Raw genomic sequence first — 27,820 nt, 5'->3', positions numbered from 1 at the left:
GAGAGGCCGCGGCGGGGGCCGACATCTTCCCTCCTCACGGCAGGGAGACGGGCGGGCGACCGCGGCCCCCCCCGCCGCCTGCCTGCCTGCCTGCCTGCCTGCCTGTCTTCTTTCCCTCCCTCCCAGGTTTGCCGGAGCCCGCTCTCCCCGGGCCGGGAACGCCGGCCACGCAGCCGCCTCCCGGCCCGGGCGGTGCCGCTTCTCCCACCGCGGCCCGGGGGAAGGAACCCCGCGGCCATGAGGCGAGGCCGACGGCGGCGACCGTTCCCGGCATGCCGCGCGGCGCGCGCGGCACCCGCCGGCAGCTGTAGTCCGCTGACGGAGGCGGGGCCGCGGCGGCAGCGGCGGCGGGAACTACGATTCCCGGCAGGCCTTGCGGTCTGTTTGCCTTCAAATGAGGCCCAGGCCCGCCGCGCCCGGCCCCCGCCCCTTCGGTCTCGGCGAGCCAACGCGCCGTGTCCCGCCGCGGCCACCGTCGCCGAGTCCCGCCCCCCCTCCTTCCCCCCCCCTTTGCTCCCAGCCCTTTGACCCCGTTGTTATGTCGGGCCCGAACCGCCGCCGCCGCCGCCTCCCGTAGCGCCCGCAGCCGCCCCCGCCTCGCGCCCCGCCCGCGCCCCCGCCCGCGCGCCCGGCCGCGCCACGCGCCCTGCCCCGCCCCCGCCGCCACCCGCCCGCCCGCCTGCCCGCGCGCGCCTAACGGTCCGCGCCCCGCCGCCCCGCCGCCCCGCGCGGGAGGAGGAGGATGAAGGAGATGAAGCAGCGGAGGAAGAAGGAGCGCACGTGGGCCGAGGCCGCCCGCCTGGTGAGGCGGGGAGGGGGACCACCACCACGACGCCGCCGCCGCCCCGGTGGCCGCCGTGCCGCGGAGGGCCTGGGGTGGGCCCCGGGGCTCCGTCGGGCCCCGAGGGGCCTCCCCCCCCCCCTTCTCCCGCCCCGGGGGCTCCTTCTCGAGTAACGGGGCCGGCGGCGCCGCCCGCGGGGGGGTGGGGGGTGCGGGGGCGGCGGCGCCGGTGCTCTCCCCCTCCCCCCCCCCCGCCATGCCGTTCCCGCGGCCGGGGGGGGGCTCCGTGCTGCTGCGGCCGGTGTCCCCCGTCCCCGGTTGTTTTCCTTCCCGAGGCGGGTGGGACGGAGAAAAGCCCCCGGGGGGTGGGCGACGACACCGGGGCGATGCGAGCGCAGCCCCCCCCCCCGCCCCGGCCCGCCGAGGGGGCTCTGGGACGAGCTGCCAGCCGTCCGGGGGGGTCCCCGGGGCCACCGCCTCCTCCCACCAGTCCCGGGACGGGCTCTCGGGGTGTGGGGGGGTACCGTCCCACAGCGGTACCGGGTCGGTATTTGCTGCCTGGGTTGTTGCCCGCAGCCCCGGCACGGTTCTTGGTGTGGGAATGGTTCGTTTTCTTCCTTTCAGATGGCTTAAGGCTGAGCGGGAAGAACCGGAGCCTCCGGGGAGAGGCCTGGCTTGAAGTCCGGGCAGTGCCGCTGTCAAAAGTTTCTGGTTTAATTACCGAGGCCGCAGGTTTTCTCCGTGCACCAGACCTGCCCAAAACGCGGGCAGGGTGAGCAGCGTGCCGGTGCCCGGGGTTAGACCCTTGCCACGCTCGGACGTTATTTTGTCACTTGATTTTAGGAGACATGGCCGCGGGTATGGCTTAGTCTTTTTGTCTTTGAGAATCTGCTTGTTGAAGGCTTAAAGTTCCAGACACAGGTCTGCTTTGATGGTGTTTGTGTAGGTCTGTTGGAACACCGCTGTCGTTTGGCCATCGCAGTGGGAGAAGGATAAATTCCCTCCATGAAGCATTTAAAGCCCTATCTGTCTTGAACCCCATTTATAACCTGGGAAATACAAAAAGAAAAGTAACTTCGGTGTCTTTCAGGTAGCGAGCGTGAACTAGTCAGAAGCTTTATTTAAGGGGCGCACTTGGAGGTGTTGAGGCTTGTTGCTCGGCATGGAGCGCCGATGGTCGCCGCTGTCTGCTTCTGTGGCTGGCTGGAAGGAGTCTGCTCTTTTTGGCCTCTGCCTGGGGGCTGCTGTCTCTCGGTGACACGGTGACGCAGATCTGTGCAGGTACAGGAGTGCCAGTACATGGAGCAAGGGATGATCCGACTGCCCACGGCTGTCGTGAACGGATCTCTGCGGTTTCCTCCCCGTAGCCCTGTCAGTGGTCCTCGACTTGTGAGGATGTGGGTCTACTTGCTGTGTGGTGTATGGACTTCTGTAGAAATGGATTTACAGGGCTTGAGGGGGTTTTGTTTCCTTGATTTTTCTTTTGTGTGTGTGTGTTTATTTTCTTTTTTGCTTGGCATGGTTATGCGTTGGAGCACATAAACATTCAGAAACAACAGTGTGGGTCAGTCCAGCTGAGACTCGTGCCTGGTAATGAGGATGTTCGGGATATGTCTTGGTGCTCCTTCTGAGTAAGATTTGTTTGGCTATCAGAGTGTTTTCTTACTGCTTGCCAGGAGGAAACCTAATCAGACAGGCATCTCTCTTCCAGCAACTTGCATAATCTTTTGTGTGTAAATTATAATATTTTAGACCCACATGACTTTTCTTGAAAAACTGGAGAAGGGCATAAGCCAGCCACTGTAGAACTTCACTGTAGGAGTCTGGTGGTCTAGTACCTCATCGTGCATTTCTCTTTGAGATCCTGGTTCTGTGAGCCAAGCGTGTCACTGCAGGTGGCAGGGATGCTTTCCTGGTAGGTGACCTTGGGGGCAGAGGCATTGCTAGGTCACCTTGCACAAAGTCACCTCATTCAAATGTCCTGAGCTCTAACAGGTGAAAAAAATCAGCATTTATAGGCTGCTCAAAGCAGCACATGAGACAGTGACTCTAAAGCAGTCTCCTAATACACCTCCTCACCCTCACATGATGGGAAAGGGATCTCTTCACGCAGTTCCTCTCACCTGTCTTTTGGCCAGAACCTCAGGCACAGGCACAGTGGGTGCATGAGATGTCTAAGCCTCAACAGCATCTTAGAGCCATTGATGAACCAGAAATAGAACGATCTCATACTAGATTATCCACTTAGAGAGACCCGCAGTTGCGTAGCTGCACTTCCAGCTTGCAGGACTGATTGTAAATCCACTAAAAATAGATCTTTATTTAACACTAGTCTTACACGTGCTCCCTGTCAAAATGCTTTTAATTTTCCTTTCTGATGCGTGCTATTGTATTTTGTATTCTTCTCGATGTTTCTGAGAATCATAGGCAAAAGTACTTTTCAGTGTTGCTGCTCCTACAGAGTTAATACTATGCATGTTCCATGAAATAAGCCTTCAAAGATTGATTTGAACACCCAGAGCCATAGGACTATTCAACAAGTGCTATCGGAGCTAGACATCTAGTAAATTAATTGGGGGAGTGATGTAAACTTCCATAATTAGGGGCATAGGAACCCTTGACTATCAGTATTATAAATGGGGGGGGGGGGGGAATAAATCTTTTTTTGGGGTAAGGAATAGCTAACGTTGTTTAAGTTGTAGCTCCTGATACAAGGTTGACGTGACACGGGCAGTGTCGGGTTGGAGAGGGATGGAGGGCCAGTGCTGGAGACTGAGCTTTGGTGGCTGAAGCTGCAACATCTTCTCTCCCCCCGTTCTTCCATTAAGCAGTCTGTACACTTAATATAGCTGTTGATTGGAAATTGTTCCCCTGAGCGTAGATTCTTTTATCTTTATGTAAATGCTCGTTCATGCTCCGTTTTAGGCTGTGTATTTTGCTTGCTGTGTCTGTCACTTGAGAGAGGTTTTATAAGCTGTGAAGAATTTCCTTATTTTTCAGAACAGGCATGTTCCATCTTGTGGATCTTGCACTCAACTCAGGAGTGATGTGTTTCCCCTTGTCAGCTGTCTGCTCCCTTTGAGTGACAGGGGGTGACAGTTCATGAGGAAGGCATGGAAACATCATAACCTATGGAGGTTTTTTGGTTAGTGGAAGAAAAAGTGCGATGGAGCTGGAATTAAAATTGTTTACTCCCTCTGAATATGGCTTATCACTTTCTTTGATCTTTTCTTTAAATTCTTTGTGTTTTATCTCAGGTTACGTACTTCTCAAATTTCTGTCCCCTACCAGGTTAGCACCACCGGTGCTTGCGATCTTCAAGCATCTGAAAAATACACATTTGGTGGATATGATTTAAGAAATTCCTTTTATCACAAAACATAGCTGAAGTGCAGAACTACAGTGACGTGGGTTGGGTTTTTTTCTTTAATTGCGGAGGCCGGAGATGGTACGGAGATGCAAATGGTGTCCTGCAGAACACTTTTTTTTGCAAATGTCCTGTTCATGCAACTTTAGAAGGCAGACAGCAGACTCTGTGCCTTGCCACAGTGCTGCAGTGACTCAGTTCTAGATGTTGCTGATATAAATGGGACATTTGGGTTCCTCCACTGGCTTCTCACACAAGTCAAACTGAAAGACAGTTTGCTGTTGCTGACTATTCTAATGCATGGTAACAAATGAAATCAGAATTGTGCATCATTGTGGCCATTATGTTAGGGGAATTTAGACCACGGTTATGTTCAAAAAGTTTCCGAGTGAATACCCCTTGCTGCTTTTCTTGGATGTTTCAGGCCATGTTGAGTGCCTATATCGCAGTCTTTTTGCTGGATCGGACCCAGAAGTCTGTTGAGTTCAGCATCTTTTGCATTCAGAGAGCAGTGCTGTCCGCTTCAATGGAAAGCGCAGGAGGCAGCGCATGTTGGGCAGCTGCAGGGTAATCTGCTCCCAAAGAAACATCGTGGTTTACATCTACTGCGGCTTATTTTTGTTCATTGTTTCCTGTTTATGTGGGTAATCTTCTTATCCACAGAAATGTCCGGTCCTCTTCTTGAATCCATGAGTTCTTGCTTCTAGACATTTTGGAGCAGTAGGTTCCATGGACTTTAAAAAAAAAAAAGTAATAGCCTCTTTAGTTCTTTGCATATAAGTGGCAATTCTATTCTTCATATAATATATGAAAGGAGGAGTTGTTATTTATTGTATTGCCTTTTTAATATCTGATTTTACTTGTTTTCTTTCAAAGGCAAGCACTCCAAATCTTTTTAGTGTCTCTAGCCATAATTTTTTTCCACATCCTTTACTGTTATTGTTGTCCTTTTCTGAATTCTGTCCTTCTCTGACAAGAATTCTGACTCTTACCTGTGGTACCCTTCTTGAGATGGAGCGAAGATGAAATGAATCCAGTAATCCAAGGAAGGTATGCTATTGAATTGTATAGTTGTACAGCAATACTTTTATTGGCAGAAAAATAGAGGTAGGAAGGTACATGGCAGGGAGAACATTTTACATCATTAAAGGTTGCTAACCACTGTACAGTTGTGAAGGTTGTATGTGGCAGCAGCTCGGTCTAATGTATATTGAAGTCTGTGGTAGAGCTTCCACTGGTTTCATGCTATGGGGTCAAGGCCAAATTCTGCTGCTTTTTCTCTCCTTTATGTTTGTATTTCAGTTAATTAGGGACCAGATTAAGGTAAGCCTTTTGTGATGCTTACCGTGATCTAATCTTGAGGTAGCCTGAAATTTTTAGTGTGTGTCTTTTGCAGATGAGTAAAGTTTTAAGAGGCATATTATTGGATCTGAACCCCAGCTTATGGAGTAGTTCTGTGAATGCAGAAGCAAATTCGGTAATGACACGTGGTCTCTCTGTCTTTTCAGGTGCTGGAAAATTACTCTGATGCTCCTATGACCCCAAAACAGATTCTGCAGGTCATAGAGGCGGAAGGACTAAAGGAAATGAGGTTAGTATTGATGATCTCGTCTGAAACGTAGTGTGGAGCATGGGGGAGGCTGCATATGAAGGCTTGTGTTGCTTCGTGCAGTTCTGCCTTTTCTCCAGCCCACTTTTCTTCTTCCTTTTTTTCTCTTTCCAGCATGGTAATTTCAGATGACAGTATAGACATCTATATACAGATTGTGGGTTTTTTTTTTTTCCTTTGACAATAACTGGAAGCTGTTCTTGTATTTTTTTATAACATACAAGGTCCCCTTCATCTATCTATTGTAAAATAAATGCCTATTGCAGATCAGACTCCTGCATTTTGTTGTACTTACCACTTACTTGTATGATTCTTTTGTAAGTAGCTCCCAGTATTTTCTGCTATTGTGACTCCAGTTTGAGAACAGTTTAAGTTTTGTCTCCTCTGATGCTTCATTTCTAGAGCAGACGTTATGTTTTAGGAGACTCAAAAAAGTCTTTATTTTATATTACTATACTGGCTTCTGCTTGGATTTCCAAACACCATGATAATGCAGCTGACACTGTTGTGGCTCTAGATTGCATAGAGGAGATGCCCATCTCAATGTGGGTTTCATATGGAAAAGAACCTGATATGGAGCCTTGGAAACGACAGGAGTGGGAGACTCTTTTCCTTGGTTAAGTTCCTGTGAACTTCCATCTGTTTCTGTGACAGTAGTAGAAGAGAAATAGAGAGTGTCTTGCAGATCAAAGAAAGTAGGTAACCGTGATAGTCCAAATGCCTCAGCTAGTGCTGTGTGGCAAAAAAAAAAAGAAGAAAGTTTGACTACCAGAGACAGAAAAAGCACTCTCTCTTGGTTGCTGCCTATTGATTGACTTCTGGGGAACCCAGATGTGTGGGTTGTTTCTAGTCTTGCTTGTCCCTCACCTCGATTCTGTGGACTGTTTTCTACGATGGTGTTTGCGTTTCCTGAACCTGTACTTTACCTAGCTACAGAAGGTAAAATTATTTTTTTTCTGGGAGCTAACAACTCAAAATGTTAGCTTGTTTCTGCTCCTTATTTGTGTCTGAAATCAGGAAATAGCTGGGATGGTTTGAATAGTGAAAATCGGTGATGCATACAGAGGTGTCATGTGTGGGAGTTGCCATTGTTTGGAGAGGGACGATGCCGGCGGGTGTTGCTGCATCGATACCAGAGCTGTTAGAACGCCCACCTGCCACTGGCGATCCTTGCTGAGGAGATTTTCACTGGTTTGGATATGGGCAGTGGTTTCACAGGTCTGAGTAGAATTCAGACAGGTTTTTAATGAGGACCTTCATATACAGCTTTGTTCTAATCAATACTCTGCACCTTTCTGACATCAGTCCTACTACTTCAGCAGATAGTTGAAGATCTGTGTGCATAGGCTGTCCTCTGCTAAAGGTAATAGCAGGTCTCTTTTCACACACATAAAGTATCTTGGTGCTTTCCCAGTTTTGACAAGTGACCTGTCACAGTATGTAACTAAAGACCAGACTTCGGAGTGTGTGTCGAGTTAAATACCACAGAGCTAAGTTGTTCCTTTAAAGGTTGGAGTTTTTCCTTTGGGATATCTGCTTTTTCTTCCCCAGTCACTAACTCCGCTTTAAGAAAAGACTGTTTTCTTTGGAGTGTAATTGTTCACAGAATAAAGGCAGTGATCCTGCCTAGCTAAATGTGCCGCAGACTTTGCTGGTACTTGTATAGAAGCCTTTCCTGAAACTCCATTTCCTGAAGGAAATGCCTTGGTGGCTCAAGATGTTTTTCCCTTTGAATCAATACTGAGGCAGCGTTCCCTGGTTTGGAGGTCACACTGGTCCGTTGGGAGGGCCGTGTTCCTTACCAGTGGCATTAATGGTCCTGTGTGGCTGATGCTTGAGCCAGGACACTTGTGCCCAGCACCATTGCTGAGTTCTAGCTCCTAGGAGAGTTTTAACTGTTTGGTTTTTTCCTCATTTTGGGGAAAACTGCTTGTTTTGCCATTCTAAGAAAGTGTGCTGTGTGGCTGGTTAGTGTGCTTGGAGCATTCTGTTAAACACAGAAGGGAAAACACTGTCTAACAGGACAGAAGGCTGGAAATTTTTTTCATAACGTCTAAAAGTGATACAGGGTAATTTTGTCTGTTGCCAAGGCTTGTGCAGAAATGTCCAAAAAAACAAACGCATGCAGAGTGGAAAGAGAAACTGCTCTAAGTTTTCGATTTGAGAATGATTTTCTTTGAAATATTTTGTCTCAATCCAGTTTTCAGTTTCACTTTTAATAATAATGAAATCAATGCTGCTTTAATGTCTGTTCCAGGCAACTTTCTGTCTGCACATGTGTGACTTATTGGAAAACATGAGATTATGTGGCACAGAATTTCCATCATTGTGAGCGTAGGATGGTTGCTTTAACCAGGGAGTTATGTAGGACTTGACAAATTAGTGCATCAGACCTTTTATATCTAACTTTGCTAGTGCAGTTTGTCTGTGACAAGTCAGGGAAGACATTCCAGAAACAGCATGCTGGGTTTGTTTGCATCTTTCTACTGCTGAATAAATCTGGGTTTTTTGTAAAATCAATCCAACTCTGAAAGTTTCAAGTAGAGAAAGGGAGGAAACAAGTAATACAAGTTAGAAACATCTAAAAATGGCTGAGAATAACTTCAAAATTGGCATAACATTTGTGTTTTCTGCTGATTGCTTCGCTGTGATGTGTTGAGGCTGATGTACAGGTCAAAGAGGAAAACAGTAATGTTGTTCTGACTGAAGTGCCCATCCCATAAAGTTAATGAGCATCATCTCTGTTTCCCTCAGTCAGCTAAATGACGCCCATTTAAACAGATCTCTCAGGCTGGTTTTTTTTGACAAGGCCATTTCTTAAAACTTACTGTTTTCTTTCTTTCTCCGTTTCAGTGGCACTTCTCCCCTAGCCTGCCTCAATGCCATGCTCCATTCCAATTCAAGGGGAGGTGATGGACTCTTTTACAAACTGCCTGGACGCATCAGCCTTTTCACGCTCAAGGTAAATGTTGAGTTCCTGCTCTCAACTGAGGGCCGAGGTGCGAGTTCTGCTTGTTATGCATAGCTGAGTGTTAAACTGTCACTGAGCATCATACGAGCTGAATGTGCTGCATGCAAGATTGTCATGTGAAAGAGTGTCTGGAATTCATTATTTCATTAGAGCTTGTACCTTTGAGCTATATTCAGCCATATATGATAAATTCCTTTTAGGAAAAAACCCTATTATTTCTTGAATTGCACAAGCAAGATAAATCCTCTTATTCCAGTACTTGTGTCCAGCTCAGGTGGGCGCTTATTGCAACAGTCCCATTCACTCCGTTTCTGCCAGCCACAAGGGAACACAGCCAACCAATAAATTAAATTCGTCCAAGAGCTTGTAGCTACGAGTAAAATCTTGATAGGAAAATGTATATTCATTCTTCTGGTTGCTTGGTTTGTGCTCCACTGCATTCTGTGTATGTTTAGTGTCACCATTTTCCTCAGATCTTGAGGTCTCTCTGAAACGTTTTTTATTTTTAGTTTATTGTCCCAGTAATCTCAAATGTTGAAAATGTTTATGGTCTTAGGCTTTTCTTTTGCATTGTTTTGTCCTGTTGGATTCCCTGATAAATATTAGCTTGATAGACAACAGGTATCTCAGCTGTTTCATCTGCATATTTTTTCTGTTGTCAGAAAATCTTGTTGAATTGCCTTATTTTGCTGAAAATAGATGGAATTAAAATGGCTTTGATTATACGAGTTGTAAATGCATCTCTTAAGCTTACTATCTTAGTATTTGGCTACTCTGATGCTACTTGTTCTTTTGTAGTAAGAATGAGATACTTCTCTTTAATACAAACTGCTTGCTTGCAGAAAAGTGCGACGAATTTTTAACCTTATGTATTTTGGATATGTTTGAGTTACTCGTCTAGGAGGTGTCTATGAAGTGTGCTAGTGGTTTAGATGACTTCTATTCCACTGTAAGCCCAAATATACTTTAAAATATCTTTCTGCATCAAGGATTAGGGAAGATGGAAAAAATTAAGCTTAAGAAGTACATCCGCTAAACCGTCTGTTCCCATTGGTTTAAGTTGTAGCGGTTGGGTGGGACGACTGTAGCCATCCCAGTTCTGTTTGCCCATTTAGAAGGATGCCTTGCAGTGGTCTCGGAATCTGTCTGTGCCAGAAGGGGAGGAGCTGGAGGATACAGCAGATGCAGAAAGTTGCGAATCCAATGAAGCAAGCACTGTGAGTGGTGATAATGATGGTAAGTGTCTAATGACATTAATATTAAACTATAGGATCTACTTCTGTGTCTGACTGAGTGCCCACCTCTTTCAGTGTCTCTTGATGAAACCTCCTCTAATGCCTCGTGTTCCACTGAATCTCAGAGCAAGGGACCCGCTGCTACTAGGGAGAGCTACAGAACTGCCTCCCAGGTAGGAAAAAGTGGGACTAACAGGAAGTGTGAAGCCTCTCAAGGGGAGCTTTCATTACTGTATGATAGTTGGGTGAGCGTGCCAGGGACTAGTTGCACGCAGGTGCCTTGGAGTTATGGGGCTGTCTCCTTAGGTGGGGAGTTTACAGTATGGGGAGGGATCATGTACAGGAAGGTAATTTTGAATTCTCTGCTATTCATAAATGTAATGACACCTGAAGATTTACCTGGGAGCTGGGTAGCTCTTTAACTGAGTAATGTGCTGCTTAGAAGATTATTTTACCCCTCTGTAATGTCTTTGTTCCTTTTTTTGTTTTTGGTTTCTTTCTGGCCTGCAGACATCCAAACAAAAGAAAAAGACTGGTGTAATGCTGCCACGTGTTGTCTTAACACCACTGAAAGTAAACGGGGCACACATGGAGTCTGCCTCTGGTGAGCACTGCTCTTGTTGTGGTGGTTTTCTAATGACTGCATAGGTAGCTTTTAATCAGTAGTCCCTAGGTATCTGTAAGTTTGCCTGAGGATTTCTTTAACACTTGATGAGAATGCATGTGACTGTACAGAGCTGTGTATGTGTTTAACTCCAAAATAGTTGGTAACTGGGCAATACCCTGTAATAGCGGGTCTGTTATTAGCAGATAATTCTTGTATGTTAAACCACTCTCTAAGTTGGGCTTCTGCTGTTCTTTGCATATTTTTATGTAATTGTTTTGCTTTTAGGCTTCACAGGAAGGCATGCTGATGGGGAGAGCAGTAGCACATCCAGCAGCAGCAGCAGCTCTTTGGCCCTGTGCAAAGCCACCTTGCGTAGTAGAACAGAAATAAACAGGGATCCTCCGCAGCTTCTGAGAGGCATCCGAAAGCCCACAGCTGGTAGGTGCTTCTAATTAAAGTTAGAAGAATAACTGGCCATAAAAGCAGGCAATGTTGAAGTCCGAGTGTATCTGAGAAGAGAACACTGAGGTTCTCTTCCTTCAGAAGGCATGTGATGATCTTGATGCTCACAAGCCAGACCTTCCTCCCTGTACATTAGTGGAACAATTGTTTAAAAGTTTGCCCAGTCTGAAGAGCAGCATCGAGAATTGTACCTGAACATGACAGAAATGTGACCTTGTATCAAAATTCCAGATGCATGTCTATTCATTAGTGTGTTTGAGAGAGTCTTTCTTCATACTTGAATACTACAGCCTTTTCTCGTGCATCTTGCTTCTTTGCTGTAGTAGCTTGACATGAATTTCTTGCCCATAATGCTGAAATACTTTTATACAATATTTATTTCATTTGCCTGTCCTTAAACTACAGGGCAAATGAAACGAAACAGGGGTGAGGATATTGACTTTGAAACACCTGGTTCCATTCTTGTCAATACAAACCTGCGAGCTCTGATAAACTCCAGAACCTTTAATGCGCTCCCATCGCACTTCCAGCAGCAGCTCCTTTACCTCCTTCCAGAAGTTGATAGACAGGTATGAAGGTGCAGCACTTGGGGTGTTTTCCATTCACTGCATTGCCTCTTGATTGTGGAACAGCTGGAGCAAATGTTTTCTGTTTGTCCTGGGTTTGTCCCATTAGGTTGGGGCTGATGGGCTGATGCGTCTCAGTGGCAGTGCTCTGAATAATGAATTCTTCACCCATGCTGCACAGAGCTGGAGAGAACGACTAGCTGATGGTGAGTAGGTTCGCTTTCCTAGGTGGCTGGAGAATAGGTACTCATTTTATGGGATTTATTTTGTTTTTCTTTTACAGTTAATGAATGGGAATTCAGTCCAGCTTTGCAGCATATCTGGCTATGTTGCCCCCAGCTTTTCTTCTTTCTTCTTTTTTTTTTCTTTAAAATCAAAGATATGTTTCCTTTGGTGCCATGGGACCTTCAGAATGAAGTGGCGGAGGTCTAAAGTAGTGCCAGACTTACCTTTCCTGAAATGGTGGCCTATGTCTGGTAAAACATGATTTCTTTCTTTTTTTCAGACTTGCTTGAGGCTGTGTGACCCTTGCCCTTAAGGAGTTGCAGGCAGCATGTGGATCCATAGTAGGGTGGAGAACAGGGCAATAACAGAAAATCTGTCCTTCGTATATATAGCTACTGTACTGTTAAAACACGAAAGGTTGTATTTGCAGAATCAGTTTGGTTTGGGATTGAATTTCAGTCTCTTGCTTCCATGTAGGTGAATTCACTCATGAGATGCAAGTTCGAATTCGGCAGGAGATGGAAAAGGAAAAGAGAGTGGAGCAATGGAAAGAGAAGTTCTTTGAGGACTACTATGGACAAAAGTGAGAAATTTTACCTCATCTGTCCTGTTTTACCTATGTTTATGCAGGTGGCAGAGTGTCTTTCTGCTTGCGGATACCTAAGAAGATGCAGCATAAACTCCTTGGAAGATACAGGTGGTGGGGTGAATCATTCAGACTGTTGCTCTAGGGAAATCCTTAGTGGAATTGGCTGGGTCACAGCAGAATTTTGTAGCCCGTCTATTTCGTTTCCAAGAAAAATTAATATTACTCGTTTTCCGTCACACACCTTTACATTTTCTTATTTTTCTCACTCCCTGTGATGGTAATGTGGGATAGCAAATTTATAGGTTGTCTCATTGCAGACCGACTTAATGAGGTTTTGATGAGCATCTGCTTTGTCATCTGTATGTTACTGTGTATAGTGGTATACAGTACAGCTATAAGTAAAAGATGAAATGCTTGAATTAGGATGGGTTTTAGCTTTTAGCTAGTTCTTGTGTTTGCCTCATAGGTTGGGCTTGACCCAAGAAGAATCCCAGGAGCAGAATTTGGTGCAAGAAGATGCTGAGAACAGGACAGGACTGTCTGTTAAAGGAGAAGCAAGACTGCCACGCGGTCCTTCTACACGGCAGAGAGATGGGCACTTCAGAAAACGCTCCCGGGCTGACCTGCGATGCAGAGCCAGGAGGAGCCTGTACAAATTGCGTGAATCTGAGCAAACGGAGGCTTCCAAAGAGACCGCTTCTGTGGGCCCAGATTCCTCTCTTCATAAAGAGACAAAGCCTGAGAAAGACCTGAAGAAAGATGATCTGACGAGCCCTTCGGCTGCAGTACTGAAGCCAGAGAGTTCAGAATTGCACCTCTCTCCAGAGTCTTCCAAATTACACAGTAAATCAGAAGATCTGTCATTGGCAGCTGCAAACAGAATTCCCAGTTTGCCCCAGGAGAACTCTGCTCGGGAGTCCAAGGACCAGAAGAGGAAATGCTTTGAGGAGGCTGCCTCTGCGTCCTTCCCCGAAAAGAAGCCCCGGCTTGAAGATCGTCAGTCCTTTCGTAACACAATTGAAAGTGTTCACCCAGAAAAGCCACAGCCTACTAAAGAGGAGCCAAAAGTCCCACCCATCCGGGTAGGAAAGAGAATTATAGCTGCTTGGTATCTCAGGGCTGTCATGCTCAGTAGCATCAAAACATTAAAATGTCAAGTGTTGTCATCTTAAGAAGTGGAATCTTTTCATTGGTAGAGCTGGCTAAGTACCCCTGATTACCACAGTTTACTATCTTATTTAGACAGGCAAAGAATGGAATATCATTCCAAGGTCTTTGCACAAGAGCACAGGGTAACCTTGACTTACTCTGTTAGTTGGCATTTCTGTGGATACAGAAATCACTTTTCCTGAAACTAGCTGACTTGTTGCAAGAGACCTTCAAATTGTATTCTTTATCCTGTGTAATTTCTCAGTTCCTTTCCTTTTGGGCAGAATCGTAGTATTCCTTCTGACTTTTCCCATTTTGGCTAGAGGTATCCATCTTAGCTTCGGGGTTGTCATCCTGGTGTAAAGGAGACCATTTTGATTTCTGAAGATCTGAATGCAAATCACTTATTTCGTATTTGCGGGCACTGGTAAAACAATGTGAATATTAACTGAGCTTTACATATCGCATGACAGAGCACATAAGCAGAGGTTACAGAGAGCATGCTACTTCTCTGCCAAAATTAGTTTTTAAGTTGGAATTTCAAGTTTTTATTGAATTCTTGTGATAAGAACTGTGATGAACAGATGCTAATAAAATGCATCTCCCTGTCTGAAAATGGTCAAATGTTAGAACTAATTGCTTTTCCCTTTCTTTCAGATTCAACTTTCACGTATTAAACCACCCTGGGTGGTTAAAGGTCAGCCCGCTTACCAGATATGCCCCAGGATCATCCCCAACACGGAGCCCTCCAGCCGGGGCAGGACTGGGGCCAGAACACTCGCAGACATTAAAGCCCGTGCTTTGCAAGCCCGAGCCCAGCGAGAAGCTGCTACAGCCGCCATTGGAGGTGGGGGTGGCCCAGGTGGAGGGAGAAGTACTGATGAAGGAGGTGGTGGAGGAGAATCCAGCAGCCATACAGAGCACCGGAGATCAAAGAGAGCTCATGGAAAGCGTTCGTCAGATCTACAACGAACACAATTACTGTCGTCTCTCCATGTGAATGGAGAAAAGGCTAACTCTGAGGTGGCTGCTCAGGAGGCCAACACAAATTCCTTCCTCTCTTCAAGACAACACCCCTTTTCTTCAAAGAGTGAGGGAAGTGGTGATCTGGAACGCGCTGCAGGCACTAGCTCAGGGGAAGCTCAACCTGGTGATGGTTCACCTAGAAGGCAGTTCTGTGATGCTTTGACTGGGTCATCCTTAGACAATGCAACTTCTGAGAGGCAGGAGGAGAGCCCTGAGCAGCTCCTCTGCGACCCAAGGACCGAAACCCCGTCTTGTGTTGCATCACAGGAGAGGCAAAGTACAAAGCTGAAATGCGCGATTCCTCCAGTGAACGGTCTGTCTTGTTCTCAGGTGCAGGGAGCTGTGATCAGTCCTACAGGAAAGAGGGTTGTGTCAGAATTCAAAGATGTTGGTGCTCCTGCCGTACAGTTGGATTATCATTCTGACACAAAGGAAAATTCCTCCAGTTGTCCTGCTCTTCTGCCAGAATTGTCATCAGGTGGTAAAGAATGCCGTGAGCCAGAAATGGTATCTAGATTTAGATTTAATGGCTCTGAAACATTTGTGGAAAAATGTGTTGCTGATAGTGATAACTCCAAAATGGTGACTACTGGAGTGGAGAAAGCAGTCCCTGCACTGTATAACTTTGCACACCTGCAGGCAGATAAAGAGAGTGATGGCAAACTAAGTAATGAAGAACAAAATACAGAGTCTCTGGTGAAACCCTCTTTACGTGATGACTTTATTTCTCAGAATAGGATAGATACCTGTGAAAAACTTCTGCAGCTGAGGGAGAGGTGCCCTAGAACAGAACAAGAAGATGCGCATCAGCCACTGAGAGAGACTCAAGAGTTCAAGACAAATGGAGATGATGAAGTACAGAGTACGCACAGTGAAACAACAGATACTGCTTCAGATTTTGAAGCTGATGCAGCCGATGAGAATGTAGAGATGGATATATGTTTCAGAAGTGGCAGCTGTAGGGAGGTGGCTGGGAAAGACTCCTCCTGTCACAGCAGCACTGAGAGATGTGATAGGATTAGGTCAAAATCATCTGTGGAAACAGATAGTCTGGCCTGTGTTGTGGACTTCCCTGCAGTTGCAGTGATGAGTGCTGCACCTGCATCTCAGAGATGGGAACCACATGCACCGTTACCCCAGAAAGCCGAGCGGTCGACGGGTTCTGCTCGGCCGGTATCCTCTGTTGAAACCAGCAACCCTTTGGTGATGCAGCTGCTTAAGGGGAACCTTCCATTGGAAGAAGTTCTCCCAGTATCTCATGGCAACATCAAGCTGGAAATCACACAGCCGCTGCTGGACAAGCAGTCAGAAAGCCTCTCCCTGCAAATGGAGAGAGGTAGCAGTTGTTATTTTGGCAAAGAATCTTCTCCAGATGTAGGAATAAAGACGAGTGCCCCAAGCAGGAGCGATGACTTCCACTCACTGAGATCTTCCATGGATCCCCCGGAAAAGAAGTGCGGATCAGGGGCAGCGTTACCTAGAGCAGAGGATGCGGAGGATCAATCTACTTCAGAAAAACATTCCAAAGTTGGCTCAACTTTAAGTTGCCAAGACCAACTGGCAAATGTGGCAAGTGCCTCTCAGAAGCCTGAAGATATGGGCCCCCGGGAAAGAACATTTTCTTCCTGTAGCTTTGAGGAGCAAAAGGAGTTGTCCAAGGTCCATCGGGTGCCACAGCACAACCCACTGACAAGTGTCATCACAAATAAGAGTCCAGAGAAGTTGAACGCCTCTATGGAGCCTCAGTTTTTATCTCCAACTGTAACTTCTCTTGGTCCAAATCAGACAGGAGGTACATCAGTCAATAAAAATTATGTTGGAGTTCAAGGCAAAAAACTCTTTGGTTCTGGTTTTCCTTGCAACCCCAGCGTTAGACTACATCACTCCAGGGCTTTGGATCAAGTTTCAGCCATAGGAACCTTGTCCCCCAGCAAACAGATTCCTCTGAGCAAGAGCTGTGCATCAGGAGAAGGAATGCCAGCTGCAAGGGACGAATGGACTTCAAAGCAGCACACCGACACCCTGGGAGGAATAAAAAATGAGAATGTGCTGGCGTGTGGCAGCCCAGCCAAGAGTAACACGGAGAACCAGAAGGACGCAGCACAAAACCCCGTGGAGCTGACTGAGCATTTGCAAAGTGTTCCGCTCGTTATGGACTTGCCATTTTTTAAGTTTTCAAGGGAACCAGGAAAAGGACACAATCACCCTTTGGAGCCTTCTTCCATACCCTCTCAGCTCAATATCAAGCAAGCATTTTATGGGAAGCTTTCTAAGCTGCAGCTTAATTCCACCAGCTTTAATTATTCATCCAGCACTCCAGCTTTTCCCAGAAGCCTTGCTGGAAGCATGATGCAGCTAACCCACAAAGCGAACTTTGCTGCAAACCATAATACGTCCCTTTCTGTGCAGATGTTTGCTGATAGCAGCAGTGTTGACGAGATATCGTTCAAGTGCTCGTGCAGCCTTAAAGCCATGATCATGTGTAAAGGCTGCGGGGCGTTTTGTCACGATGACTGTATAGGACCCTCTAAGCTTTGTGTATTGTGCCTTGTGGTGAGATAATAAATTATGGCCATGGGACAAATTGTATATTCAGTGTGTGTATTTTGATAACGACTGATCCTAAAACCTGTACACAAAATACTATTCTGTTTATAGTAGAAATGCTATTACACTTTGTTTTGGTGAGGAAAGTTGACTTGCCTTCCCACTAAAATCTACAGTCCAAAACCCTTTCTTGCTCACGGTTACACTCCAGTCTCGGTGGGCTGCGCCCCACTGGAGCGATCCTTCTGCTTCGTGCTATCGTGGAAATACTGATTGTGCTCTGGTACACGTGCTGAGGCTAACACCTGAGTGACAGGCAGTTTGCTGTGGCAATCCGTGGACCCTCCGTCGAGGAAATCTTTACATCCAAAGGAACTGGAACAGGGTGTTTTCTATTTCAGGGCTGTGCTAGGTGAGGCCCTACAGTCTTCCACTCTCCCCTTCTGCCATCTCCATTCTTGGTTTGTGTGGGAAGGACCGCTGTACAGTAAGTGTAAGCAAAGAGCTGCTCTGCAGTGACGGTTCTGTACGGTCTTTGGATGCTACAGCAGAACGTGGTGCCCAGGAAAGCACTCTGCAGGTGGCTGTAGAGCTGCATACAGCTAACCATATACTGGACGGAGCCAACTCGGAGGATGCAAGAAGAAGAGGAAAAAAAAAAAAAAGTGGCAGGTGCCAACTGAACACCTTCTGCTGGTCTGCAGGAAGATGTGTGGCGCAGGGAACTGTGTGCTTGGCTGAACTCTTGGACCAGCCAATGTGACTGCCTCTTTTGGCTGACTTGCCACAAACTAGTGTGAAATGTCGGAGGTTCCTAGAAGCTCGTTTACGTGGCCAGCGATCTCTGCATTGCAGCCCTGCAATGAGGACCTTAACGTGACAACATCTGACCACTTGCAAGCGTCTAGCTGTGCATCTGTGTGACGATCATCTAACATTTAAAGCAGTGTTTTTTCCTTTTTTTTATATTTTCATTCTTGGATGTATAAAGTGAATTATTTGGCTCCTGTAAGTATCCTCTATGCATCTGTTTGATCATGTATTTATATGTTGTACACAGTACTGGCCAACTCTGTAAATGGATGTAATGTACATAGAACATAAAGGGTTCTTTTTTTTTTTTCCTTGGATTTTCAGGCTCTACAGCAGTATTGCATTAAAGTGGTGTTAGTTATTAATCTGCATCTGTAGTCAGAGCCACTGTATTCTGTCTTGCCTAATGTGAGGCTCAACACGCAACGGTGTCTCTTGGTTCTGACAGCCTCCCTCTCTGCCCGGGCGTCCGTGCTGCATTGTGCAGGTAGACTGATGTGCGGACTCAAGGATGACCTGATGGGATTTGCCAAGTCGAGTGTACTTCACTGGTCGCTCCTCTAAGCTATTGCCAGTTGTTGCTGTAACTGATCTCCTAGAGCACGGCTGTAGCTGCGTTGCAAGAAGGTGAACATCCTTGAGAGCAAAACCATGACTCTCTTCCTTGTTGGAGCAATTACTTACCAAGAAATAATTGCTTCAGTGGGGGGAGAAGTCAGCCGTTTCATTTAAGCAGCAGTAGCAAGAATTGTAGGGGTTCGTTGTTTTTTTCTTTTGTCCCTTTTCTAGCTCTATCCTACCTCCCTTGACCATGCACTTTTTTTTTTTTTTTTAATTGTACAAGTTCCTGTTTGAGATGCAAGCCTGAGGGATGCAACAAGTTTAGTCTCTGCAATGGTTTATCCTTAATGCACCCGACAGCCTCCTGTTGTGGGAATGAGAGAGACCCGCGCACGCACCCCGGGATGAACAGAACTGCGGTGTTGGTGACAGCGGAGCGGAGGTGTGAAACCTGCTTACCAAAGATAGGGAGCGGAGCTGGGGGGGTCTGGCTCTGCCTCCTTTGGGGCCACTGTAGTGTACAGATGGAACTGGTTTGCAGAGCCCTCCGGGGGGGGCCTGCTCATGTATGTCCCTTGTGGTATTGGAAAAATAAACACTCTGTAAAACCTGCATTTGTGGTTTCAATCCTCTTTTTCTGAAGTCATCCTTTGTGCTCTCTAAGGCAATATTGCTTTTCCTTTCCTCTTTTTTAACTGGGAGCGTTCCAGAGCTCTGCTCAGATGATTAAAAGGGAGGGGCTGCAGTCCTGTCTCGGCTTCATTAAATCGGTTTTTATACACTTGTAGATAAGTGAAGGCAGTGCACCTACTGCAGACGCGGTGCATGGCTCTTGGGAAACGCATACCTGAGTGCTCCAAAAGCAGCAGCGTGGCAGTGGGACGCTGCGGGAGTGAAGGCTGCGGCTGCGGCAGCCCCCCCAGCAGTAACAGGGCCGGGGGATACCTGCCCTGCCTATGGGCAGCAGCACCAAGACTGGCCCAGGGGTCTTGCTGCTGCTGTTAACGTGGCTTTTACGTTACCAGCTTACTCAATTGTTGGGTAAATGGATCTGAAAATGTCTTCTAAAGCGCGTTAACAATGTGATACCAATTATACTGTTCATTGAAACTACCTGTAAACTACTTTATTTTTACGTCCTTCCTCTCTCTTTTCTAGGTAGTAAGAAAAGAATAACGTGAATTATTCTATTACACATCTGGGTTCTGGTCTCATTGCGTGGATCTTCCTCAAGGCAGACGGTGATCTCATAAATTGGGCAGTGGGGCTGTGGGAATGTTTAGACCTGTACGGTGGTATAATACTGAACTTCCTTATGTTCTGCGGTGTTGCAGAACAGCAGCAATGGTGCCCCATTCTCCCCATTCCTCCACATCACTAATGCCAGGGCATTGGTGGGCAGCAGCAGTGAAGCCTAGCTTCTTCGGTCTGCTTGCTTAAAAAATCCTGGTGAGAAGGAAAGGGGGGGCAAAGCTGAGCATTGCTGCCTTTGAGTGCAAAGGAAGCTCTGCCCCAAGCATGGGAGAAGGTTTATGGTTTAAACTCTGCATCGCTCCCGTCGGGAGTCAGGATTTATGATGTGAACATCGGTCCTGGCTGCAGCCCTTCAGTGGTAGGAACCGACCCATCCCAAACCTGCCGACCTCGGACATCTCCTGCATGCCGGCAGCGTGCTGTGGCACGAGCCGCGGGGTCTGCGCTAGCACAGGAGCCGTGCGTGGCCAGGGCAGTGGCTCTTCTGGCCCCAGCTTTTGGGGGTTTTGGTAGTTCATTGATGTTCTCCTCACTCTGGCAGGCTTTGGCTGCAAGCACAGGTGTGGTTAAAGATGTCCAGATCATCTAAATATGCTAAAAATAATAACGCAAAAATAAGTAGAGTTGTTACTTAGGTAAGCTTTAAAACTGCTAAATAACCGACATCAAGTTTTCTATTTTATTGGTATGGTGGATGATGATGTCAGAATTCGTTACTTCTAGAATAGGGGAGCTTGGAGGTTTCAAGAGTAAAAGTCTATTAATGTCAGAATTTCACACAGAGCAAATAATTTAATTTTTTCTTTTCTCCATGATATTTATCTGATAATAGATTTTTTCTCTCACAGACCGTCCGCTGTTTGGGTCCAGCTCTGCGGTGCTCTGGAGCATCCTGGCTCCGCGATGGAGCCGGCTGCGGACAGAGAGGACTTCCCAAGTCGGCCAAGAGACCCATGACCATGGAGCTGCGGAAGCAACAGCAGCTATTTCCGAAGGTACCGAAAACGGGTTTGCACGCTGGTGCGACTGAGCCCTGCTAATCCCCATGGCTTGCTCCGTTTGAAATTTGGGGGCAAAGCTTATCCAGAGGCTTAATGGTGTTCAACCCAACTGCGTCAGGGACACACAGGAGACGCTTTACCTGTGTGCACTACAAACCCCTCTCGTTCGCTCTGTGTACACACACACATTAACTAATTATTACAGAAGGCCCATTTGGGACGTGCTATCCCGGGTGACTATTTACAAGCGCAACGTTCAGGTGGGTCCTTTTGGCTGTTGCTGAAGGCTGCGGCAGCAAAACCTGGGGCAGGTCCTGCCCGCACCGCATCGCAGGCACCCGTATGAAAAGCAAAAGGCAGCGCTTCCACCAAAGCTGCAAACCGATTTGACTCATCTTTCCTGGGCCCTCCTGACTGTCAGCCAGCCACTGATGCAAATCAGGAGATTTTTATCTACACAGTGCTTTGAGATAAAACATTTTATGGATGCAAAGATTTATTATACTTAGTGAATAAAGCTGGTAACGAAAAATCAGTATTTTCCATGAGGGAGAGGGAGAACTTTCCACAAACTTCAATGAAAACTCTTTTTTTTCTTTTTTTTTTTTTTTTTTTCACAAAAAACAGACACTTCACAAAATTAATTTTGTCAAAATATAAGTTAAGCATAAAATTTGTGACTAGCCCCACTTGTGAGTGCTAACGCTGCTCTCTATGGTACCCGCAGCTGTCTGTTAAGGAATGGAAAGCACAGCTTATGTCAAAATTATTGAAAGATATGGTTTTTTTCCTTTAACACCTAAATTTAGATCCCGCTTTGGTGACCAATCGCACCGACCTCTCGCACAGCGTGTAGGCTGGGGCTGGGGAGCAAATGCGGGCTGGCGCCGGGGCGAGGGGCAGCGGCTGGAGAGCGCCCGGTGCCAGCAGCACCCAGCGGTGCTCGACAGTGGAGGAGAAAGCCCTTTTTGTTATACAGTGTTTATTAAGTAGATTCAGTCTTATATATGATATACAGATTCAAAAGAAAAAAAAAAAAAGGATTCCACATACTTATGAAATCAGTGCATTTAGCAAGTAATACCATGGAGATAACAGCTTGATTAACAGCTCATTGGTCTTTGTTAAGTGAGGGGAACAGGGAGTTGGCCTGTGCTAATCATTCCACAAACAGAACAGAATTAAGTTGCATCACATATATAATAGACACACATTCTAAGAATTAAAATATTAAGCCACATTTACTGGAAAAATCCACAGTATATAACACAAATAACTCTTATCAAGCTCGTTGAGGAGGAAGTGCTCATCTGCTTAAGAGCCACATTAAGTTGCATAGGTGCCTATCTGCAAAAATATCATTTCAAAATGAATCAATTGATTAAGCAATAAAGTGTCACCTTAAAAGCTGGATTAAGTGCCATATGCTTTCTATCTGAGCCCTCAGGAAAGCACCGACTTTCCAAAGAGCTGTCTTCTGCTTCGTGTCGGAGCCCCCCGCCTCCTGAGGGAACACGCTCCCACCCTCTCAATCTGAAATCAGCAGCCAGCTTGGGCGATTTCACCAGGTTCGGTAAAGTATGTTTCCAATTATGCTGATGAGTGTTTCCCCCCTGCTTCCCTGCAAGCCCCCTGGGCTCGAGTGCTCTTCTGCATTGTTTGAACCCTACACTGAGCTCGGCAGCTTTCACCCTCCCGCCTCGGTGGCAGGAGGAGGATGGTGAAACGGCAGCACTGTGCGACTCTGCCTGCTTGAGTTCTGGTGCTTCAGTTAACTGAGCTCCGGGTCAGCTCTCAATTTGAATCGCAGCCAATCCGTAAATCGACTACTGGAAAAAAAAAAATACAATAGCTTGTGCAAAACCCAAAATTGCTTAAAGGGCGTTTCGATTTTGTGGGGTCTTCCTTAGGGTAGGTGCGTGTGTCGGTGGGTGAGTGAAGCTGTGGCTTGGTTAAGCAGACGAACTGGGTGAGGTGCATCTTCCTCTTCAACAGCAGGTCTTGCAGAACACACAGGGGCCGGGAGTTCTGTACATGTAAACAGTACACTTTCACTGAGTCCAAAATTAGGAGCAAAAATACAAAGGTTCACATTGGTCTTAGGTAGATACAGGCGAAGAACTGAGCTGTACAGCTCCGAAACAACCAAACAAAAGTTTCTAAAGCACCACTAAATTATATAAAAATCAGACCATGGACGGATTGTAGTTGGTATTCTGGTGAAATACTATGCTACCTTGTAAAAAGTTTTACAAAAAATTACAAATCAAAAGTATATTAACCCTCTGAGTTCAAAGCAGCATTTTTTTTCATGAACTGGTACTAAATCCGATGGCCACTCATGGGAGGGAAGTGGCCCTTTGGATTGGGGAGGTACAAGTTACGTCTGCTCGCAATCCCGGGAACGCTCTCCCATGTAGAAACACCGTCATGGGAACCGCACATCCAGGGCAGGATGGTTGTGTTTAAAATAAAATAAAATTAAATTAAAAAAAAAAATCTATTTTCTCGACCAGTGATTAGCTTTTCTTAAACAAAACCAAGAACATCCAGACCATTTGCTAACCCAGCATTCTCCTTCCACCTCTCAGAATATCTGGAAAGCCGGTGTATTCTGCTCCTGCTCATTCCTTCTCGTTGAGAACCCAGACTAGGGATTCCTGACCCCGTCCTGCCTAGTGAGAGCGCAGGAATGTGGCTGTGAAACAGTCCTGGAGCACAGAAGAGCCGCAACTGAGCATGGATCAGCTGAAGAGCACTGAGATGTCTGTGGAGCTTGCTCCAAAGAAACTATAAAGCTGCGGCTCACCGAAAAAAAAAAATAAAAGAAAGAAAGAAGAAAGAAAAAAAGAGATCCCTGACAGAAGTTCGTAGTCAATCCCATTTGTTTCATAACTTGTCACAGATGTGGCTGTCACCGGGGCTTTGGAAATCTGAGTCTGTACCATTCAGCTGCAAGTTATGAACATCAGTTGTTAGGACAGGGTAGACTGTTGGATACCTTCCTACGCAACCATGAGCCTCATCTGTCTTCTACAGCAGTTTAACAAAGTGTAAGAGCTACTAAACTTCAATACATGCTAAGACAAGTTCAAAGGTGATCTGGTAACGACAGCTAAAACTTGCATAAATAAAACTAAACAAACTGTAGCTGATGGCGATCTGTCCGTAAGCCCCTGGGTAACCTCTTTTTCAGTGAACTGGATGGCAAACTTATGGCTAAATGTTCTCGATGGCCTCTGACGGGGAGGGAGGCACCGACTCAGGTGGGATATCGCAGAGAGAGAGAATTCCGGGACAGCGATTGTCTCTGCCTCTCCTTCCTTAACGTTAAGACTTTCACAAATGGCTGTGGTTACATATTTTGTCAAAGGTTTGTTACTTCATGGTATTCACACAAAAATAAATATTTACATAAATTCCAAGTATGGGAGGATGCAGTGGACAAACCAAGCAGGCTTGTGAAGTGCTGGGGAAAACGTGAGTCTGAACCCTGGCTCGGGGGGGCTGGTGTCCCGGGCTGGCCCCCACGCCGCTCTCCTGCCTGCCGCGGGCAGGGAGGGGACGGGGCGCTCGGCCCAGGGCACCTCGGGGTGGCCGCGATGCTCCCGGTTCCAGCATCGGCTCAGGTCTAACAAGCCACCACCTCGTCTGTGCACGGACACCCCGACTGCACCGAACGGCCAGGGCTTAGGTCCCTTTTCTCCGAATGCTATGGAAAGTTTACGGTTTGGGGAGAACAGTCAATGCAACGGTGAATCCCTTCTGCTGCCGGGCCAGGCAAGCCTGTCCTCAGGAGCCGCTGGCTTTTTCTCTACTGAGACTAAGAGCAGGGTAGAGGTTTTGCTTCTCTTCCAGTGTGTGGGGAGTATAATTGGGTATAAAGGCTACTGAGTAAACTGCCCGGGTCCGCTCCTGGCTGCGACCAGCCGCTGCCACCGAGCTCGAGCCCGGGCCAGTGGCGTCAGCCCCCCAGGGAGCAGCGGCCTCTGTCCGCTGCTGGCTCAGAGTGACCGAAAAAGAAGAAAAAAGCTGGCTCCAAAGAGAGAAAGTATCTACCTTTAAAATGAGCGTATAGGGGTTTACACTTATCGGATTTATATCTCGTGGTGAGGACTCCTGCCCGGGCGGGGGCAGCTGCGCCGGCGTGGGGGCACGAGGAGGAGCTGGGATCCCCGGCAGCTGGTCTCTGCTGCTCTACGTGGCTCCAGAGCACGTTGCATTGCTTGGCTCGGCTCAGCATCTCTGTGCCTGAGCGAAGTCCCTGGGTTTAGCAGCACTGGTAGTAGGTATTGCACTGAGCAAAACGAAGTGCATTATTGGGGGCGGGGGGGTGGTAACAGGGCAAAATGGTCATCGGACTACGGTTTTTCCACACTTTGGGAATTGTGGGCTTGTTCCAGGACTGTGAGCAGGGAGGGGGGAGGAGGATCCTGGGCCCTGGAGAGGACTTTTGTCAGTTCTGCTGCTGAATGTTGCCCGTCTCTATCTTCTGCAGTGGAGCGAGCGGCTTGCCGCACTGAGCTCACTTTTCAGGCAGAGACCCGGCATTAGCCTTTACACCCATGCGGTTCCTAAACGGTTTATTCTCCTGATGCTACCCCAGGGCTGGTTTCACACGGACCGGAGCAAACAGCCGGGCGCAGCGGGGTGGGGGCGAGCTGCCGCCCAGCAGCAGGACCCTGGCGGATCCGCTGGATCTGCCGGGTCGGTTCCAGCCTCCTCGGCGCGATCCACGCGTCTGCGACACTCACCGTCCCCCAGGACCAGCTCGGCCAGGCCTGGAAGAAGCCCACAATGGAGTGTGAGGTAGAGTACGGATGGTGACCGCAAGACAGTGTTTCTCAGGTATTTCTTTCCTTCCTTCTCTTATCTGCAATGACTTAAATGAGTGCGAGACGTCCTTCTAGCTGGAGGTCTGCCGAGCTTGCCGAGTCTCTGCGGGAGATTTAGACCCCACTGCTGCTATGGGACCGCTTAGAACGAAGGTCTAAGCAGGACGCTTGCTTGCTCCGTTGTTCAACTGCCACCTACGCTTACTGGAGGCTGAGTAGCCTCAAAGTCTAGGGCCGAATGGCAAACTTGCTCCCTGTGGGACAAGGGCTCCCCAGAGAAACAGGCAGAGCTGCCTGGAAATTAGTAGTGTAGTGATATGGAATGTGTTATTTCACAGGAATAAATTCCTTCTGATCAGACAGACAAAAAACTGGCAATCTGTACAAACTCAAAAGAATCCATTTTCAGAAAAATAAATTACTAAGGGGAGAGGAGGGTCCATTTCTCAATAAATATGTGATTCAGCTCACCTAAGACTTGGAAATTATCTGGGGATGGGTATCTAACATTTGGGTCCACAAAGGTTATTCTAAATACATCTGCAGCCCCAAACCTCCCCAGGCTCCCTTCTGCCCTTGAAAGTCCCACATCCTTCCAAGCCACAGGTTTGGCTTCTGGTCGGCTGGACGCACAGGTGTTGGTACGGTTCAAAAATGTGTCCTTGTGCCTGAAGTCCCAGGTGCTTGGAGTGTAAAAGAAAACAGGTCTTTTGGATTCCACCTTCTAAAACTACATGTACCCGCCGCTTCACGGGAGGACGATGGTGGTCCTGAGCAGGACACCGCTGGGAGCCTCTTTCTAGCAGGTATAAATTGTCTTCTCGACAGAGGAGCGATGCAGACACAGGGAGTCAGTTCTGCTGTAAAATGAGGTTTTCCAGTTCGTCTGCAGATCGAAGCAGAAACGCCGCCGACTCTCGGTAGCCGGCGATCAGCTGCCGCACTGCGCTGATCTCCGTGGGGCTGAGCTGGGCAGCCTGCATTCCCCTGCTGGTGCTGTTGGAGGGGGCCGTGCTGGAGGCCCCACCTTTCATGCTGAGATCGGTCGGACCTGCCAAGGAAAAGCGAGAGGGAAGCTCAGGCAGAGCAGCCTTGCCCGTGTCCGTCCTGCCAGGACAAGATCCCCAGTGGGAGCTGCCGCTCCTGGACCTCTGCACCAGCAGGAAGGTCCCTGCAAAGTGTGGTGCCCCGGACAACGTGAGAAGCCCCAGCTCCCGCACCAGCCAGCCACTGCCTCTACAACAGCCACAAGGAAAGAGACTTCAGAGTCAACATGACAAAAATCCCGTCCTGCAGCCTGTCCCATCTGCTCTGTGAAGGGAGGGTCTGTGGCCGTGCCCTGCCAGGAGCTAAACTGGCACCTGAGGGGTACCTGCCCCATCAAAATCATCTTCCAGGTTCTGTTTTCTCCTCTGCACATGGAGAGTAACATCCTGCATGGGGTGCAATTCCCTGGTTCAGCGCTGGATAACTACATGGTGTTTGTGCCCACGTGGGGCCGGGCTGTGCTCCATGGCGAGGAGGAGACGTGCCCTGCTCGGGGTCTCGCACAGCCCCCCAGGCACCAACACGGTTACATGCTCAGCCTTACATATCAGGTTGGGGCAGTCTAAATGGTCTTCCTAGGCTGCACATTTCTATGGCTTAGTCTGTAAATGAAATGAAGTCCTGCAAAATTTATGATCTGCCTGATGGGCAGGGATAATTCTTTCTCCTAAGTCCATCTCTGCTCCACCTCTAGTGCACGTGATTTTTGGCCACGTACGCACGCCTGTCTTCTGCAGAACAGGACACACAGCTGCCCCTGGCTCACAAACCCTCCCATCTCAATACAGATCTTAAACCTGCAAAAAGTCACGAAATTATCAAGTTCTCCGAGACCCAGGGAACACTGTCAGCCACTGCGATGGCTGTCTGCAGATCTGTGTGCACAATCACATGCACAGGTGTGCAGCCTGGTTTGGGTGGCTGTGTGTGGAAGACTTTGGCAGGGAAGCTGGTACACAGCTTGAGGAGTGACGCAGCCAGGTAAAGACGGGGAAAAACTGGATTCAGCTTTGCATTGGACTAAGTAAGAGAAGCCAAGCAAGGTGCAAGAACCACACAATCACCTAGAAATGGAGAGAAGAGGAAAGACGTGTACTAGAGATGTGATACTAGTTAGGGAGAGGAGGCAGGCGAGGCTGCAGCCTAGGGGTAAGGAGAAAGAGAAGACACTGAAC

General features: G+C 47.7%; 2 protein-coding genes across 5 annotated transcripts in view; one reads left to right on the top strand and one right to left on the bottom strand.

Moving 5' to 3' along the window:
- Positions 1-648: 648 nt before the first annotated feature.
- Positions 649-19,122, top strand: ASXL1 (ASXL transcriptional regulator 1). 2 transcript variants are annotated; one of them, XM_069801410.1, is made up of 13 exons: positions 745-802; positions 5,126-5,198; positions 5,657-5,739; positions 8,611-8,719; positions 9,844-9,964; positions 10,039-10,136; positions 10,474-10,567; positions 10,856-11,008; positions 11,438-11,601; positions 11,708-11,804; positions 12,301-12,406; positions 12,879-13,494; positions 14,219-19,122. In XM_069801410.1, exons 3-13 carry the CDS (start codon positions 5,684-5,686, stop codon positions 17,147-17,149), a joined length of 4,545 nt encoding a protein of 1,514 aa, XP_069657511.1. In that variant the 5' UTR covers positions 745-802; positions 5,126-5,198; positions 5,657-5,683; the 3' UTR covers positions 17,150-19,122. The 2 variants fall into 2 exon arrangements, with proteins under 2 accessions (XP_069657502.1, XP_069657511.1); XM_069801401.1 differs by lacking the exon at positions 5,126-5,198 and having other exon boundaries at positions 649-802.
- A 2,863-nt stretch (positions 19,123-21,985) lies between these two features.
- The window catches only part of NOL4L (nucleolar protein 4 like), a 66,311-nt gene continuing 60,476 nt past the window's right edge, over positions 21,986-27,820 (bottom strand). For all 3 annotated transcript variants that reach the window (XM_069801363.1, XM_069801369.1, XM_069801370.1), the window contains one exon: positions 21,986-26,649. In XM_069801363.1, the coding sequence (XP_069657464.1) occupies positions 26,450-26,649 (200 nt within the window). In that variant the 3' untranslated portion in view covers positions 21,986-26,449. The remainder of the gene's footprint in view (positions 26,650-27,820) is intronic.

This window comes from Haliaeetus albicilla, chromosome 2 (genome assembly GCF_947461875.1).
Source record: "Haliaeetus albicilla chromosome 2, bHalAlb1.1, whole genome shotgun sequence".
NCBI lineage: Eukaryota > Metazoa > Chordata > Aves > Accipitriformes > Accipitridae > Haliaeetus > Haliaeetus albicilla.
The sequence above is the reverse complement of the archived record's forward strand: the minus strand, read 5'-3'. Positions and strand labels throughout refer to the sequence as shown.